Below are 17,877 nucleotides of genomic sequence, written 5' to 3' on the forward strand. Positions count from 1 at the left end.
TCATGCTCTTTATAAATTTTTCCTGAATTTGGATGACCTTGGCGTGCAGCGTCATTTGTGTCTTTACACCTGCGTTTAAAGTCGACTTTACGCGCGCGTTTAAAGTCGACATACCAAATTTCACCTATTCATTCCGAGGGAGCAGAGTTCTAGTAGCACTTCCCAACTCATTGCGCTGTTTAAACATTAGTTTTTCTATTACAAACCATGTTTAATAAACACACGAATATAAGATTTTTCATTGGTTTGAAAATTTGATTGGCCTTTATATGTGTATTTTGTAAAGTGATACTCAAATTTTGACACAGTCTATATTATTATTATTATTATTATCATTATTATTATTATTATTATTATTATTATTATTATTATTATTATTATTATTAATAAGATATCGTGTGTGTTATTTTGTGTGTCACGCTCACATCCGAGTGACTGTTGTTTAATTGTTATGTAATTGCATTTCTTGTAATAAATAATTTTACCAAAGAATCTTCATAAGTTTAGGTCTCGGTTTCAATTATAGCTGATGGTACTAAATCACAGTAACCTATTCTTTTTTTATAAATAATTTATTCAAGACTTCTTCATAAGTTTTCGTATCGGTTTCGATTATAGCTGAAAGAAACCCAAGTTATATATATATATATATATATATATATATATATATATATATATATATATATATATATATATATATATACATATATATATAAGTTTTGGTTTCGGTTTCGATTCAAGCTGATTTACTCAACTCATATGGATATATTTTATAATTTTTGAAATCGTAAGTTTATAATATATAAAAATCGATAGAACATTTACTCTATTATAAGATATATGAAATGTGCAAGAATTAAAATATCATCATAAAGCGTACTTTACGACCGGGCTACGCCGGGTGTTCCTGCTAGCTTAGATAAAAAATACTTTTGCAGTTTGAACAAAAGGGCTACAATAATATCAGTGTCTCCAGTAACACTGAACATCTACCGAATGCTACCATACATATATTACATATGAATGAGTCTCCTGTTAAATTTTCCCAAGTATGAATTTTTACTTTGACTTTAAATATTGTTGCTCTTCACGTGTTTTGTCCGTAACTTATTGGATTAAAGCTTGCATATAAATATGTTTTGTCCAATTATGATGAAATGTCATTTCACAACGTTTCGACTGATGTAACCTCCATATTTCTTCGCGTCTATTTTCTGGAACACAGGAATATTTCTCACAAATTCGGAATCTGCATAGAATTAGGAATGGAACAATTTATTTCTTGTAGTCCTTCAGCAATCTGCAATTGTCTTCTGCGAATGGCTCGCATAGGATTGAACATTTAACTTCCCAAAGAGTGCCACGTGAAACTGAATTGATATAGGACAATATTCGTTACGTCGGAGGCATTTGCAGAATCCCAAGTGGAACAGAAAGATTCCCGCGTTCTACAGATACATTTTAAGAATGGCGGCATACATCGGCCAAAATGTTGTGAAAATAAACTTTTCACATTTCCGTCCGTATTATGTGCTGCACACATGTCTCCTCTTACACACAAACACATGCATATATACTCTCACTTAGACATGTGCACACGCATCTTATATCTACAAAAACACATCTACTCACACACATACACATATCTACCCAGAAACACACTAACACACACATCTACTCACACAATCACACAGAAGAACATCTACTCACATATACAAACACATTTGCTCACACAGACAAACACGTTGACTCCTACACATGCACTAAAACATCTACTCGCACGCAAACACATTGACTCACACACACACACACACACACACACACACACACATATATATATATATATATATATATATATATATATATATATATATATATATATATATAGACAATAGTCTTGGAAAATTAGGAAGTTGCAATCAGTATATCATTCCTGGATAAATATTTTGGGAATAGGTGTAAACTGTTACCCATGCACATATTTTTCCTTTAATCGATGAGCTGTCTTTATGATTGATGTGCTTCATATACGCAAAACAGCGGTCTCAGATTCTAGGTATTATAAAGAGAACTAATTATTTTTAGCATGTTAAAAAAAGGGTAAAAAGTTATAGCCCGTTGACTTAGAATAAGGTTTCTATGCCAAAAAGTTGGTTGAATACGATTTTAATTCATGCTAACTTTTTCTATTAAATACTAATCATGTTAACTTTTAAATGTGAATCGAACGGGTACTCTAATATTGCAGTTTATCATACCAAGTGTCCATACAAAAAAGTTAAGCGAAATCAGAAAAGTAGTTTCCGAGAAAATTTTTAGAGGAAATATAATATTGTGGTGACTAACCCTACACTTTTTATCGGATGGATAGCATAATATTCAATTTGCTGTGTCTTATGAAAACAATGACCACTACAATATTTCAGACACATAGTAGTTTCTATAAAACATTAGACGAGACAAACAGAAAGACGGACAAATTAACAGAAATGCAATATAGATAACACAAAATCACAATAAAATTAAACAAAATATGTTATTTATTCGATGTCTTTACAGCCATGAAAATATTTGTATTTTATTTCTAAAAACTAACAATGAGGCTTTCATCTTGCTTAAACATCAAGATGCTCAAATTTTTACCAATTTGATAAAAACGACTTAAAATGAAAGAAACGAAAACTATCTTCCATGAAAACCAATTTCGTCTTTTACCAGTTGGTCATGCAACGGCTCTTCAGGTAACTGGCAATCTTGGGATAAGATCCGATGCGGTTGTAGAGAGCCATCATTTTGGGATAACTACTAAACATCGACTGGTTCTGCATGTACATGCTCTCCATACAACAATAGAACATCATGTCACACCACATCATCTGGAATGCGAGAGAAAAAACAGATATAATTGTTAGGTATATTCAAATTGAAATATCGTTGAAATATATTGACTTGAACTATTATGATATATTAAAATAATTTTTAATAATTGAAAAAATAAAAGCAGTATGTGAGTAAAATTATATTTTAAATGTTTGATTTCCTAATAAGTAATTTATTTATTTTTATTTCGATACTAAATATGGATTAATCAAAGTTTTATTCCTAAGTGGTTTATCACTTTATCATCTATAATATGGATTTCACCTCTATTTAAATGTATGTATCTATGTGTGTATGTATGTATGTATGTATGTATGTATGTATGCCTGAAACTATTTACAGATGCGACGGATTTTCACGGGATTGTTATCATTTTGAAGCTCGATGTCTCGGACGACAAATATCGAGAAATTGACCCAAACCATTAAGTCCTTCACCCTCAACTGGGCAATTTTCTATAAGGAGAAGTCGATTTTTTGCGAGCCATTTTTGCAAGTCATCTTATCAGTTTGATTAACTTTACCTAATTAAGACCGTTAGTCTGTACTTCCGATAGCATCAGGGAGAAGCGGTAAGACATCAGAATGTTCTTTCACTTTCTTATTCGCCTTCGCGCCACGCCTGCCTACTACCACTTTTTTTTTTGCTCATCACGCACCTCCAAACACCTGTGCACCCAGGTTAGTACAAGATATATGGTAAATATTATTCAGTTCTGAGCTGAAGTTCTGTGTTTAAATAGATTCTGTTTTATTTATTTTTCTCCGTTGAATTTTACACAAAAAACGAAATCGTCATCGATAACACATTTAGCTATCTACACATTTCTCTCGCTGTCACAAGATATTCATTCAACTATTTAATAATAATAATAATAATAATAATAATAATAATAATAATAATAATAATAATAATAATAATAATAACTAGCGGGCGCTGTGGAAATTCCACTGCGGACTCTTTCATATATAATATATTGATGTTGGCATGCTGTGGATCTTCAGCATGAATGGAGATACCCTTATATTATTGTAGCTCTTTTGTTAAAACTACAAAGGTATTTATCTTAGCAAGCAGAGACACACAGTGAGGCCTGGTCGTAAAATACGCTTAAATATTATATTTTAATGTATGCAGATTTATCATATATTTTTATAAAGTCAATTTACTATCAATTCTTATATATTATAAAGTTTTATTTCAAAAATAAAAATATATCCATATGACTTGGGTGCATCAGCTGTAATCGAAACAGAAACCAAAACTGATGAAGAATATATATATATATATATATATATATATATATATATATATATATATATATATACATATATATATATATATGTATGTATGTATATATATGTATGTATGCATATATATATATATTATTTTTTAAAATATAATTTTTAAAAAAATATTTTTTTTTAAATATAATATAATTTTTAAAAATATAATTATCCATATATATATATATATATATATATATATATATATATATATATATATAGTAATTTATAAAATATATATGGCGATTAAGCTACACTGAATATTCTGTAGGATTCGTCAGGCTTATGCGCGAATTTTGTGGTTCCTTCTTGTTTTTATATATGTTGAGGATTTCTAGTTAGCCAATCAGCTTTCTAGTATCCACCGCGCCCCCTCCTATCAGCCAATGGGCATGCATTTTATCGAACAAAGGATCTGTTTTAAAACTAGGTTAGTGGTTTAAGGTAGATCTTTTCCCTCCTTTTATATATATATATATGAATATACCTATGTGTACACACACATATGCACACATATATACATATATATATACATATATGTGTGATCGTTTATGTATATTCATGTTTATTTAATTTATTTATTTGTTTGTTTTCTATTGTTATTGTTAGTTTTAAAGCTATTTTGTATCGCTATCCTAGAGTAAGTTTTATATTGTGAACACAGTTGTTTGCTATTTCTCGTCTACAGTTTAATAGACTTTGAGGTTCTTTAAAGTACAGGATAGCAAATTTTTCATGGAGGCATAATTTACATGGGTCGTCTAAATGTCTGCACGTGGTAGCTTGTCTCATTATTTTCCATTCGACTACCGGCGAATGTCCGCTTTCTTTGAGTTCCCAGTATTTATTCGCTAGTGTTGTTTTTATACGGTGTTTTTTTTATTTTTGAAGGTACTTTTGTGGTCATAGTATCGGGTTTTAAAATCTAAGGAAGTCATGCCTATGTAATATTTCTTGTTATTCGGGTTTTCTTTCGCAAATATTGTTGCTTGATAAACTACACTTTTTGTTAGACATTTATTTTGGACTGGGAAAATTGTGCGGTGTCTACAATTGCATTTATCTTGTTTATATATATATATATATATATATATATATATATATATATATATATATATATATATATATATATATATATATACATATATATACTACATGACGATTCGTATATACAAACTGAATAACGTTTTAACCAAACTCAAGTTATACATGTAGTTAATTGTATACCACAAATGAGCTTTGAAAAAGAATAGGATGAATTGGAATCAGAGAAATCACTGGAAAGATGTAACGAATAGCGATATTGAAAACAACTGAAATATTAAGTAAAACTCTTGAATGTGGAAACCGAAACACATGAGCCACATGTGCGGGTCAAATTACTACATGAGACAAAACATGAAGAAGCGTTACATGAAAGCAAAAACATTAAATCTGCATATCTATAAGTTCTCTATCCCCTTCCCCATCACCTCTCATTGTCCCATCACCCCCAAACAGTGAGACAAAATAGCCGAGAACGGTAAAGGAGAATGGAAAGACCGAGAAGCGATCGCTGACTAGACCTTCGCTGGACAAGTGCGAAGAGAACATGGACCTTGGGGAGGTATATGTCCACTCAAATAGCACTGGAGACCAATGGCCGCTACAAGTGAGATATCAATGGTAAGCAGCTGTTGCGATGACGCAAATTCATTTTCAAATGTTATTGAAAGAGTTGAAAAGTACTGGAAACCTGGGGAGACTTGTTGTCAAACAGCTTCCAAGTTCCAAGGAGAAATCTTTGATGACCTGTGTAGAAGCTCCTTGTGAGCCAATAATAATACGTAAATACATTGTCAACAGCATTCTTCATCTGCTCTTCTGATAGACATTACTCTAAGTTAAACAAATCAAACATAATGCCACATATGAAATATACAACTGACTCATACGCACCTTTTCTCCCATGAAGTACTGGCTGCCACTATTACGCATGCACAGACTCCTCTCCATGAAAGGCATGATCCTGTTGAAACTGTTCATGTATCTCCAGTACATGTAGTTCTGGTAAAATAGAAAAAATATAATCGTACATGAATGCATTACATGAAAAAAAAAAACTCTGAAATATTTCTACGAAAATTGCGGCTTTTCCTAAATCAATTTCAAAATCAATATTTCTTGCTTATTAAACAACAACGTCTGCTTATCATGGTTTTACTGTTTATCAAACAAGGGAGATAACTGTAACAACTGAGAGCACACACCTAAACACAGTTTCATTGGTAAACCATGGTATTAAAAAGTGGCTTGTTATAAACATTATTTAAAAAAGGCCTTTAATATTTTGATTCTTTATATGGTATTACAAAGTGGCTTGTTATAAACATTTAAGTAAAAAAGGCCTTTAATATTTTGATGTCCAATGTAATACATAACAAAGAATTAGGGTTGTCTTAGTAAATAGTGCGTTATCTCGGGTGATAGTTAGCGAGAACTGTTGGAACCTTCATAGTGCTCATTATTCTAAGTGTCAATTGTCGCATGATTTAGATTTAAGTAAAATCGATCCCAGGTTAATTATCAGATTTTAATTGGTTACAAAATCCATTTAACACGCCTTAATAATAAAAAACACGTAATTTGAATATTTCCATTTATAATTTCCAAAGGGTAATTATCGATAAATATTAATATTTGGTGCGGAACCTATAACAATAAATTTGGATTTACTAACAACACCGGAAGAATAGTACAAAAACGTTATAGTCACACAATTCCTCAAAATGCTCTAATTATCACAAGAATCTTTCTTAACTGATCGCGTTCACTGTGGTTGTCCATTTCATGGTCATCACATCTAAAGCTTTAAAACTATTATCCGCACCTTTACTAAGCAACAACACCTGTAACACACAAAACTCCCAACTTCGTATTCTTGTATTATAAATCCAATCCCCAATTGATTCTTGTATCATATCTAATATATAATTGTTTTCAATGCCTCTCTACATGTCAATCATTACGCTTGCTTTGTACTTTTATATCATATTTATATGTGAATATAAATGCGCAAATAACAGAGCATACATGTTTGTGTGCCAGTAACGCGATCAACGCGGTCAACGCAGTTAACGCAGTGCTGAATTGAACTTTGCGTCGCGTAGGTGTAGAAAGGTCAAGGAGTTGCCGGTGATACATACCAAACTCACTGACTTCTATCGACAAACGTGCACTTGCGTGGCTAGAAAATGGGTCGGTGCGTTTTGCGTGCAGGCCGGTTAACGAGAGTAACAACTTCCTACATATACACTCTGATATAAATAGAAATGCACATGCGATGTTGGGGTAGACAGTCGAGTTTGGAGGAAGCTTGGTAATCGTGTTTTCGTCTTGAATGCTTCTTTAGAGATCATCGACTAGCGACAGGAAGAACCGCACAACAGAAGACAAAAGATAACAAACAAAAAAAAACAAGTGGTGAACTCTTAACGTGTATATATGCACACACACACACACACACACACACACACACACACACACACACACACACACACACACACACACACACAAACACAGCCGCGCGCACACACACACAGAGTTAAGAACTACTTAGGTAGATACACAAGTGAAATGAGCTCAACCGCGAGTATAAATGTATATAAACTGTACATATATGACTTGTATATAGTGAAATGGGAACAAATGCACGTGGACGAGCTTGAAGAGGTGATTACATAAAGACCATTAGAACACACCCACACACAAACGATAAAGCAAGACGTACATACACACGCTTATACAAAAAAGGCAATACAGAACATATCACGTTTACAAACAGTTACTGCTGGTAATCGTAAAAATTTCGTACTTAAACGATCCTAATCTATTTGAATTTTCTAATAAAGCTATTGTAAGGTTATTTCGATATTTGTTGTTTTTAACTTCAACAATGATATCATAATGACTTATATCATTGTTGTTATATTTAAAACAATAGAAGATCGCACTTCTTGTTGTTATATATTTATATCTGTACCATGTAAATTTCTTGCTTTTTCACCGTCGCTATCATCATAGCTGTAAGGTCCAGTTGTTTTTTTGCTTGTTGATACAAAAATCACGTGGCCACTTTTTAATTTATGAATGTTTGTTTTAAAATAACAGGGGCAGAAATTTGCATGCGTGTCTGAGAGAAAAAATGGTGAAAGAACAAGAAAGATGAGATAAATTTCACGAAGCGTGCAATCCCTATTTTTAGGTCCACAGGATAAATAACGTCTTCCTTTGTTCAAATGCAAGAAGGAGTGCCGCAACCTGAGAATTATGCATTTTGTGTAACTACTGTTCGGCGCTCTCTTTAACCTCCTGACTACTAAGCTGTTCTATTTACACGATTGTAACTATGTAAAATCGTGTCAAGATAAAGATTCCAATCTCACAATAATTAAAAGACTTTGTAGTATTTATGAACGAATCTTATCTATTAATAATTCATTACCGAAATGGATGCGGGATTATATAGGTATCAATATATTTATGTAACTAATCTAGAAGATGAAATCGAAATTATTGTTTCAAATAGAAAATAACAATAAAACATAAGAAAGCACTGCAGTAATAGAAACCGCATCTTATTTGGATACAATTAGCATACTGTAAATACAACATAAAAGGTTTATTTCCAACGCTATATTAAACATGATGCTTCTATTTGGCTGACCATTTAAAATTCCAATTTTGCACATTATATGTAACTGTGTGGTCTCAGCAATGGCAAGTACAGGTTCTGTCACACTAACGTAAAGAGTGTGAATAATTGGAAATTCAGTCGTAATGTTGGCATACAATAGAATATGTGAGTATCCCCCTCTGGACGAACCTTAAAAAGTTAAATATCTAATCTAGCAGCAAGTCCTGAGCACATACACAAGAAAGAATAGTTGGAAGCAAGTCATACCTTATTCACTATATCTCTGCATTTCCTAGAACCACATACCGATACAATGAAGCTATTATACCTGGCACAAATAAATTGGACAAGAAAGAGAAAGAATAAGCTAAATAGAAGTTATTGTCCCCAATAATGCTGGGCTAAATAGAGTCGAGGTGGAAAAGATACCAAAATACTAAGTTCTTATGTTAAAAATTTAAAATAAAACTAGAATCTTATGAACGCATGCGTCATTTAACTAATTATAGGGGCCACTGAAGTCATGAAAAAAAATCCCAAAACTACCTTGCAAATATACCCGGAGAATCCAAAGCAAAACTAATACAAATAATCGCACTTAAAGAAACAATTTGAATCTTTAAAATGTCTATAGGTTCGAATGCCTGCGATAGCGGATTAATGTATGGCATGTGGCAGGATGCTCCATCCCCAAATAAAGCAAACTTATAAGAAAAGTATTAAACGGCGCATACAAAATATATACAACTAGCTTACTACTACATAATAATATTACAATATGGATTGACATATTACTTCAGTTAGCGTTAATTTTGACATTAGTCGAACTAAGTACAGAGCGAAGTGATACGAAGTTTTGGAAATAAACTAGTTTCCGCGAAATATAATCAGAAGAGATGATCTTGATATTAAGTATGAGGTCAAATATGACAAGTTAGAGTGAAAAAACAACTTATTTGGTATGACACATGACGGCACACATACATCCAATTATCTTATTGATAAATAATAGTAAAACATGTTAACAAGATATAACATGGAGTTAATAATATAATATATTTAATAGAAGCCAAGTTGTCGTCCACATATGCACGCAGAAATGAAAACTGTATACAAATTAGATCAGATCTCCCATACGAACACGTTTAATATTTATTCGATGTTGTTAATATAGGCTGAAAAATATGACTTTAAGAACAGTAAATCAGAAGAAGAACACTAGCACAATAAAGACAACAAATGCAGTAATCGAAAAAGATAAGTTAATGGATACATTTTAGTCACTTTCATGCTTGCATGGCTAGAATTATCTAAGAAGACTTACATCATAGTTGCAGTTCATATCACCGGATCCCATCATCATTCCACTGGATCCCATGTTGGATCCCATCATCATGCCACTAGATCCCATGTTGGATCCCATCATGCCACTAGATCCCATGTTGGATCCCATCATGCCACTGGGTCCCATGTTGGATCCCATCATCATTCCACTTGATCCCATGTTGGATCCCATCATCATGCCACTGGATCCCATGTTGGGGCCCGTCATCATTCCACTGGGTCCCATGTTGGAGCCCATCATGCCCCCTTCCATCCAGTTATACTAAAAAGAGAAAAAAATTAGTTATCCGTAATATAGACTAACAATAATAAATGCCGGCATTCTACTGTGTTTTTGATTTCTGCATTAATCGAGTTTCGATCAATATATATATATATATATATATATATATATATATATATATATATATATATATATATAGTCGCAGTTTTCTTTTTGATTTAACTTTTTCTTAATTTTTTTTCAAGTCCTTTGCTCTATAGTTTCGTATATATATATATATATATATATATATATATATATATAGGAAATTTTACAGCAAAGGGCTTGGAAAAATATTAAGAGAAATTGAAATCAAAAGATAGACTGGGACTATAAGACAAACGATAATGCTACAAGACAGTTAACATTCTACGGAAAACCCTTGAATGCGGAATCCATCCAACATGAGCTACACACGCTAACAGGCCATATAGAAAATGCCACAGAAGTAAAACAAAAAGAAAATATTAATTGCAAGACATTAAACTTACTAAACACATTAAAGGTTGTAGTGTCATCATAGATTGGCGTAACACCAAATATTTGTGATCGATTTTTGTCTTTGACCAAAATTAGATTTCAGTCTTAATAGCTGGTCTATTATCGAGAATATCAGCGTTAGTACTTCAAAGATAAATAAAAATTGAAGCAATTAAAATGTTAAATGCATGAATTTTATGAAAGATTTAATTAGTTTTAATCTTGTATATGAATACTAATTTCAAATAATCGGCAGTTATTGATGTACAATCTATATTTATTTTACGAGAGGTGTTCCATAACTAATGCATCCTATTTTTTGTCATCCATATGGATCAGAGGGGATTGCCTATAGCAGCTATCATTACTGAATGAACTGCATTTATGACCTGAGAGTTTCATCTCTCTATTGCAGATAATTACAGTGATAGACTTTTAGAAAGCAACCCTGATCGCCGACGTGTGTCAGCCGAAGCGATGCGCTATTAAATTCCTGACAAACGTGCATTGAGAATGGTGACGACTAGGTAAAAAAAAAAATCTGTAGCAAAAAAGATCGCCCCCGTTTTCGTAGTTCTTCAACTTCTGCAGTCAAACAATAGGAGGTCTTACTTTGGGAACGATTCCCCTATAGCAAAGCGCTCCAGATGCTCATAAAAAGCCATATTTCATTTCTGGCAAAAGTGCTTTGAGAATGGTCACGATTACGTAGAAAAACAAATTCTAAAGGATAAAATGTCACTCGATCTAATCGTACCGCTCCCGTCTTCGCAGCTCTGCAACTTTCCGAGTCTAAAAAAATAGTAACTTTCAATTTTGAACCTACCGTTTTTGTGTAATTCTTTTTAATATATTAATAAGATTTTTAAGCAGTTTGATTACTAACCGATTTATACAAATATAAGCTGCCAGATGTATCCTTGAAAATTTAATATGATTTGAAATTACTGACTCACCCTGAAGCGTCCGTTCTTCCAGTGGAAGTACCTCATATAATCATCCATGATTTCATAGAAGCAATCGCAGATGTAGTCACACCTGAACATGTCCATGCTGCTTTTGGGATAGAATCCTAAAAATGAGAGAATTTTATTAATTAACAATTAATATATCCTATATCGCTCAATATTCCTACTTTGCTACTAATGCAGTTGTACTATATACAACCAATTGTCTTTATTTCCTCTCATTAACAATAATTTTGAAATGTATACAATGTTTTTAACAAGGCATAATATCTGTTAATCGATGCACATAAGAATGACGGACTAGTTCAATATCAGATCGCCTTTAAACCGAGCATTCAATCAAAGAGTATCTATCTAAAATATTACACATTAACAATAAGCAATCTAACCATAATATAAAAAAATGAAACATAACATTTATTACAAACTTAAAAAAAATATTTATATTGTTCAATATTCGTAATCTTATATTAATTCAATGCAACTATGTATTTTAGTATAAATTAGTCTCATCGTTTGCCTATCTTTAAAATGGATAAAAACTGTTTAACATAGAGAAAGTATATGCACTGTCTCGTAATGCGTGCAGAAAACATAATGGCATATTCGTGCAGGTTTTATAGAAAACAAAAACAAAAAAGTAAACATGCACCGAACTTTATATAAATGTTTACATATCAAGTTAATATCTACATATTAAAATAAAGATGAGAAAATGCCGCAAATCTACATACACGTTATGATCAAATACTGGTTTATACTAACAATACGAGGTGCCTACAATAAGTTTATAGACTTTTGAAAGACAGACATTTAAAATTGTCGTAGATTCTTGAAAATTTAGTATGTTATTACTATACATCTTATGAGATGATTGACTAATTTTTATGATTTTATGTTCGAATAAACAGCATAGCAGGAATAGAAATACATTCTACTAAAGCCCGATTATGACAGCTAGTGAATTCCAAAAGTGCAATCTGGACGCGAGGACATCTTTAGAAGAACGATATGCAATAACATTCTGTTTACACTTGGAAAAATACGATAGATACGTATCAAATGCTTCAGACTTCTTTCAGACCATCTTGCATGAATCGGGCAATTTTGAATGGCATAAGAGATTCAAAGAAGGTAAGGAGTCTACGAGGAATGATTTGAGGTGTGGGAGGAGTAAGGTAGTCAGAGCACTAGAGTTGATTGGTCATATAAAGAATTTAATGGATAATGGATATCGTATGTCAAGAGACAATTAGTGCCAAGTTTGATGTCAGTGTGGAAGCTGCACGCCTAATTATTCGCGAGGAACTGAAGATGCGGAAGATTTGTGCGAAGTTTGCCCAAGGGTGCTCAGAGAAACCAGAAAGAAAGACGTCATGATCAAAGTATCAAGACACCTCCTTATTCCCCCTATGATTCAGGCTTTGCTTCCTGTGACTTTTGGTTATTCTATAAATACAAGGAAAACATTAGAAGCTGACGTTATTCTGAATCAAAAGCATTCTTATCAAACAGTATATCTGGAAAAGTCAGAATGTGTGAGTTGGTGAGGACACTTTCCAACCATGAATTCTCAACGATTTTTTTATCTACAAACTTGAAATTTGGTATATAAGAAATTCAGACGTGTGGAAAACTTTTAATCTATTTTTATTCGAAAAAATGGCTGCTTATGTGTCAAAATTTAAAAGATGGTATGTGGAGGCCGTCGGATTTTTATTTATTTGTCAACTGTTTCACGAATGCGCATGCGTGGACAGAAAACATGAGAGTTTCTTCATGTTAAGGATAAAAAAAGTTTAGAAAACAATATTTATAGATTATGGCAAGCTGCTCTAATAGTTATTGTGTTTTATTTCGGCATTTTTCGATCGTTTACATAATTCTGCGTCGGAAAACTTCGGTTTTGGTCAGTTTCCAAGCTCTCCGAGATATATATATAAATTTTATGCCATTTTTTTCTTAACGCGATTATTTTCTGTTCGGTGATTATTACATCATATTATATTTTTATTTTGAATTTTCAAATTTTATCATCGATTAATTTTATTCATGTTTTCAAAGTAATACTTTTAAGCAAAGCTTAAATATACATTCACATTTTCAGTATTTATACCAAATGATACTTACCAAATTCTCTGGCCAAATACCTACAAATGGCCATGGTTTCGGGCATCCTCATGCCACCGTCCATCTCCAAGCAGGGCAGGTAATTACAAGGGAAATCTTAAAGAAAAAACAATAAAGAAAAAAATGCAAATAATATCCAATTAAAAAAAATAGTTTCATGTTTTAGACTATTTACCTCGTTTTGCGAGTTGGAATTTTCAAGATGTTTCGACCGTCATATTCGTCGGCATTTTTTGTTGTGTATTTTGTCTTTTTTGAAATCAACTTATTTTTTTTATTATTGAATTAACTTGTGGAAATGTTTTGTTTTGTTTTTTTTCACATTAGACTTTTATACGTTGTATGAATTAGTTCTTATATCTGTTTTCCAATGATGGAACTCAACAGTTCTAGTTTGAATTGATTCTAGAAATGTCCCAACGTTTATCTATGGGCAATATCGATGCTACAGATTATATCGGACGATTTTAAGAAAATACATTAGATTCGTATGTCTTATGATAATAGAGATTATACAAAAGAAAAATGCATATATTTAATACAGAATACACTGCCAAAGTGTTTTTTTTTCAAAACACGCTTTAAGATGCGATTAAAAATAATTTTCTTTCTTTTTTTCTAATTAATTTAGTATTTAAAATTCATCACTATAGAAAGAATTCGTAAATTTTGTTTTATTTTTACTTCCAAGGAAAAAAACTTTTTATCTGACGAAGATTTTCAATCTAAAATTAATCATACAAAAGAAAAGAAGACAATTATATTTTTATTTGCATCTAAAAACGTGTTATGAAAACAGTTTTTCTCTTTATTCTATTCTTTTTATTATTGAGATGCTTCTACGAGCGACATATTTTCAATTGCACACACACATACACACACACACACACACACACACACATATATATATATATATATATATATATATATATATATATATATATATACAAGTTACCAGTGATAAAAGATATATATATATATATATATACATATATATATACATATACAAGTTACCAGTGATAAAAGATATATATATGTATATATATATATATATATATATATATATATATATATATATATATACAAGTTACCAGTGATAAAAGATATTTAGTAATATTTTCCTATTTTCGAAGATGTTTTAAATCCGAAAGGGTAAGAGGTATTTTTAATATTTTACAAGTCAACACTCGGATAATAGTTAGTGAGTGTAATGTGGTAAGATAACAGCTATTGTTGTGGAAAAAATGGATAGAATTTGATTATTTAAAGTGGAAAAATGAACAAGAATTGATTTTTATTGGATATAAGGACGACCGTGTTGTATTCATTTAACCAGCGATACCGCAATACGGGAAGTTCTTCGAAAGAAGCTTTGTTCATGGAATTAGCGTTTAGATTTGGGTACATATAGATTATAGGGAAAATTGTCGGCAGCGGTTGCGATTTTTTTGTAGCAGGATTGAATGTCGTTACTCGTATGAATGAGGTCCAGGGGCGCGCCAGAAATGCGATTTCTCATATATGATAAATCTATTTGTTTCATGTGTTTTTACAGACAAGTTTAATGTATGAATTTACTACTTGAGAAGAGATTCAATATTATAACATTGGACTGTGATTTACTTTGTTTTATTAAAAAACGGGTTTTTTTCGGTGGTGTTTGAAAATCTCAGTTTTCATTTCATAAATTATAGTACAGTTAAATCAAATAGGTCCCGCACTATTTTCCAAACTTCAACGTCTGTCCCATCGCTGCAATATCGCATTTTTATGTTTGTTTTAAAATACTTTAATGGAATGTGTTCTAACGAATTCATAGAACTTGTAACCCGGTTACGTATATACACAAGCAGAAAAATATTACTCTTTATTGTTGAATTCCTTAGATGGGTAAAATCCTCCTACTTTAACATTTTTTCTTCGAACTACTCGATGTTATAATACCTCCTTTTTACTCTCATCTGATTCTATTTCTTCGCAGAAGTTTAAATGTTATGTAAATAAGCATCTTGCCTGTCAACTCTTCAGTCGCCTGTTAGATATGATCCTAAATAGAAGTCGCTTACATTCCGTGTTGAAATATGGATTTTGGGGGGTAGAAAAGAGTACAAAACGTTTTGTATTGAAGTCGTTCTTATTGGCTTTTCAAAAGATAAGGTTATTCTGAGTCTACAATTAATGATGTATCACGTAGTTCGTATATTATACAAAAAGGAAAAAAACGGTTCTCTCTGAAACATTTCGGTTGATATTCTGAAAAATCTATCAAAACACATGTTTCTGACGTGCCGAAACTCGAAACGGAGCTACAATTGTTGTATCCGCACGCAATGATGAACGCAAGAGAAAAAGTGACTGTAGAACTGTAAACTCCTTCACTTGTCCCGATGCACTGAGTAACTGTCTGTCTTGTAACGTCACCTGTTTAGCGTTTGAACAGCCAAAACTCTCCCAACTCCTCCAAACGACCGGCTTTATATTACATTCATCCACGTGAATCTCGCGAGATTACACGAGACCGTTTCTGTTAAATATCACAGACGCCATCTTGCTTTTTCTTTTTTCCTGTCCAACGCGCATGACAAGCAGACACGTGGGCGCTTCACAGGTAGGGCATGTGTATATCAGTTTCTATTTATCCCACAGTGGCATTAAAAAAAGGTACAGCAGTCAGCACGTCTTCTGCAGAATCATCTCCTATGTGTCGAACATACTTAAAAGCTCGAATTAGTCTTACAAGCCATCCTCGAACCTACAAACTATTGCAGGATCACGGCCATCTTCGCAAGTGATGGACGAACATCATTTTAAACTATAAAACTTAAAACAGCTTTAAAATTAATAACTATTGCATATCGTTTAGTAATTTTCGTGGCGATTGATGGTGGCTGGGAAATAACAAATAAAGTCAAAATTGGCTCCTGACCAATAAAAATCGCCAATTCCTGCGCTGATTATTGCAAAGTCATGAAACACTAGTGCCCGTTGGTATAAAAATAATTATATATATATATATATATATATATATATATATATATATATATATATATATATATATATATACAAAGAAACAGAGAGGGAGAGAGAGGATTAATAGGCCTGTTTAAGTTTGGCGAGGGAGGAACATTGATTGATACGATTGTATTAAGGAATATCCATAGATAGGAGAAAATTAATATAAGTTATAAAATAGATATGCTAAAGATTCCTTACCATTCCTGCAACGATCCCAGTCGGAGAATTCGTATCTCTTGTCCATATATTTAACGCCAGCCATATGGAACATCATACGCATGCACTCGGCACGGCCGCGGCCATTGAAGTAGTGGAGAGTGTAGTTAGGCATGGTGGAGCGGTTTTCGACTTCTGAGTTGAAACAAACAGTGGTTAGCCTGTGTCTGAATGGTCAAACACGTCTGAATTTATACTCATTTTACACCCAATTAAAATCACGTCATAAATTGTAAATGATCAAGAACAAGGTTGGAAGAAAGTGTGGAAGTCGTTCACCTGTTGCAAACAATGTTGGTTCCGTAGAAGGATCTGAAAGAGTGCCAAATTATATTGACCGGTAATTATGTTGTGTAAGACAGTGATTTTCTATGAAAGAACTCGCTAATTCTAATACTCGTGTTACGTTCATCCGTTCGTTGGTTGAACCGTACTTACTTTTAATAGAGGCTCAAAGAAAGGAAAAGCTCATTTGAGATTAGAAAAAAGAATTTTCTCTATTGTTTTTATCTACCGATTATCTTTTACTCATTTGTTCATGTACTTTTAGGTTGGCAGCAAACAGGAAATATAAATAATTGTTTGCAAATGTACCCGGCGTTGCCCGGTATTAAACGTCAC

At 32.4% G+C, this 17,877-nt stretch overlaps 1 protein-coding gene across 1 annotated transcript; it reads right to left on the reverse strand.

The window, feature by feature from the left end:
• Positions 1-2,711: 2,711 nt before the first annotated feature.
• LOC145265312 (S-crystallin SL20-1-like) lies at positions 2,712-17,371 on the reverse strand. Its single transcript, XM_080121085.1, has 6 exons — positions 17,239-17,371; positions 14,026-14,121; positions 11,884-11,999; positions 10,166-10,447; positions 6,105-6,212; positions 2,712-2,876 (listed from the first exon to the last, which is right to left on the reverse strand). Exons 1-6 carry the CDS (start codon positions 17,369-17,371, stop codon positions 2,712-2,714), a joined length of 900 nt encoding a protein of 299 aa, XP_079977211.1.
• Positions 17,372-17,877: the final 506 nt, after the last annotated feature.

This window comes from Euprymna scolopes, chromosome 40 (genome assembly GCF_053919585.1).
Source record: "Euprymna scolopes isolate OS-2025 chromosome 40, ASM5391958v1, whole genome shotgun sequence".
Taxonomy (NCBI): Eukaryota; Metazoa; Mollusca; class Cephalopoda; order Sepiida; family Sepiolidae; genus Euprymna; species Euprymna scolopes.

Coding starts and splice junctions, on each gene's coding strand:
- LOC145265312 (XM_080121085.1), bottom strand. CDS start 17,371: ATGCCTAACTACACTCTCCACTACTTCAATGGCCGCGGCCGTGCCGAG. Junction 14,122..17,238: donor CTGGGATCGTTGCAGGAATG/GTAAGGAATCTT, acceptor TTTTTCTTTAAG/ATTTCCCTTGTAATTACCTG. Junction 6,213..10,165: donor ATATGAACTGCAACTATGAT/GTAAGTCTTCTT, acceptor CTATTTTACCAG/AACTACATGTACTGGAGATA.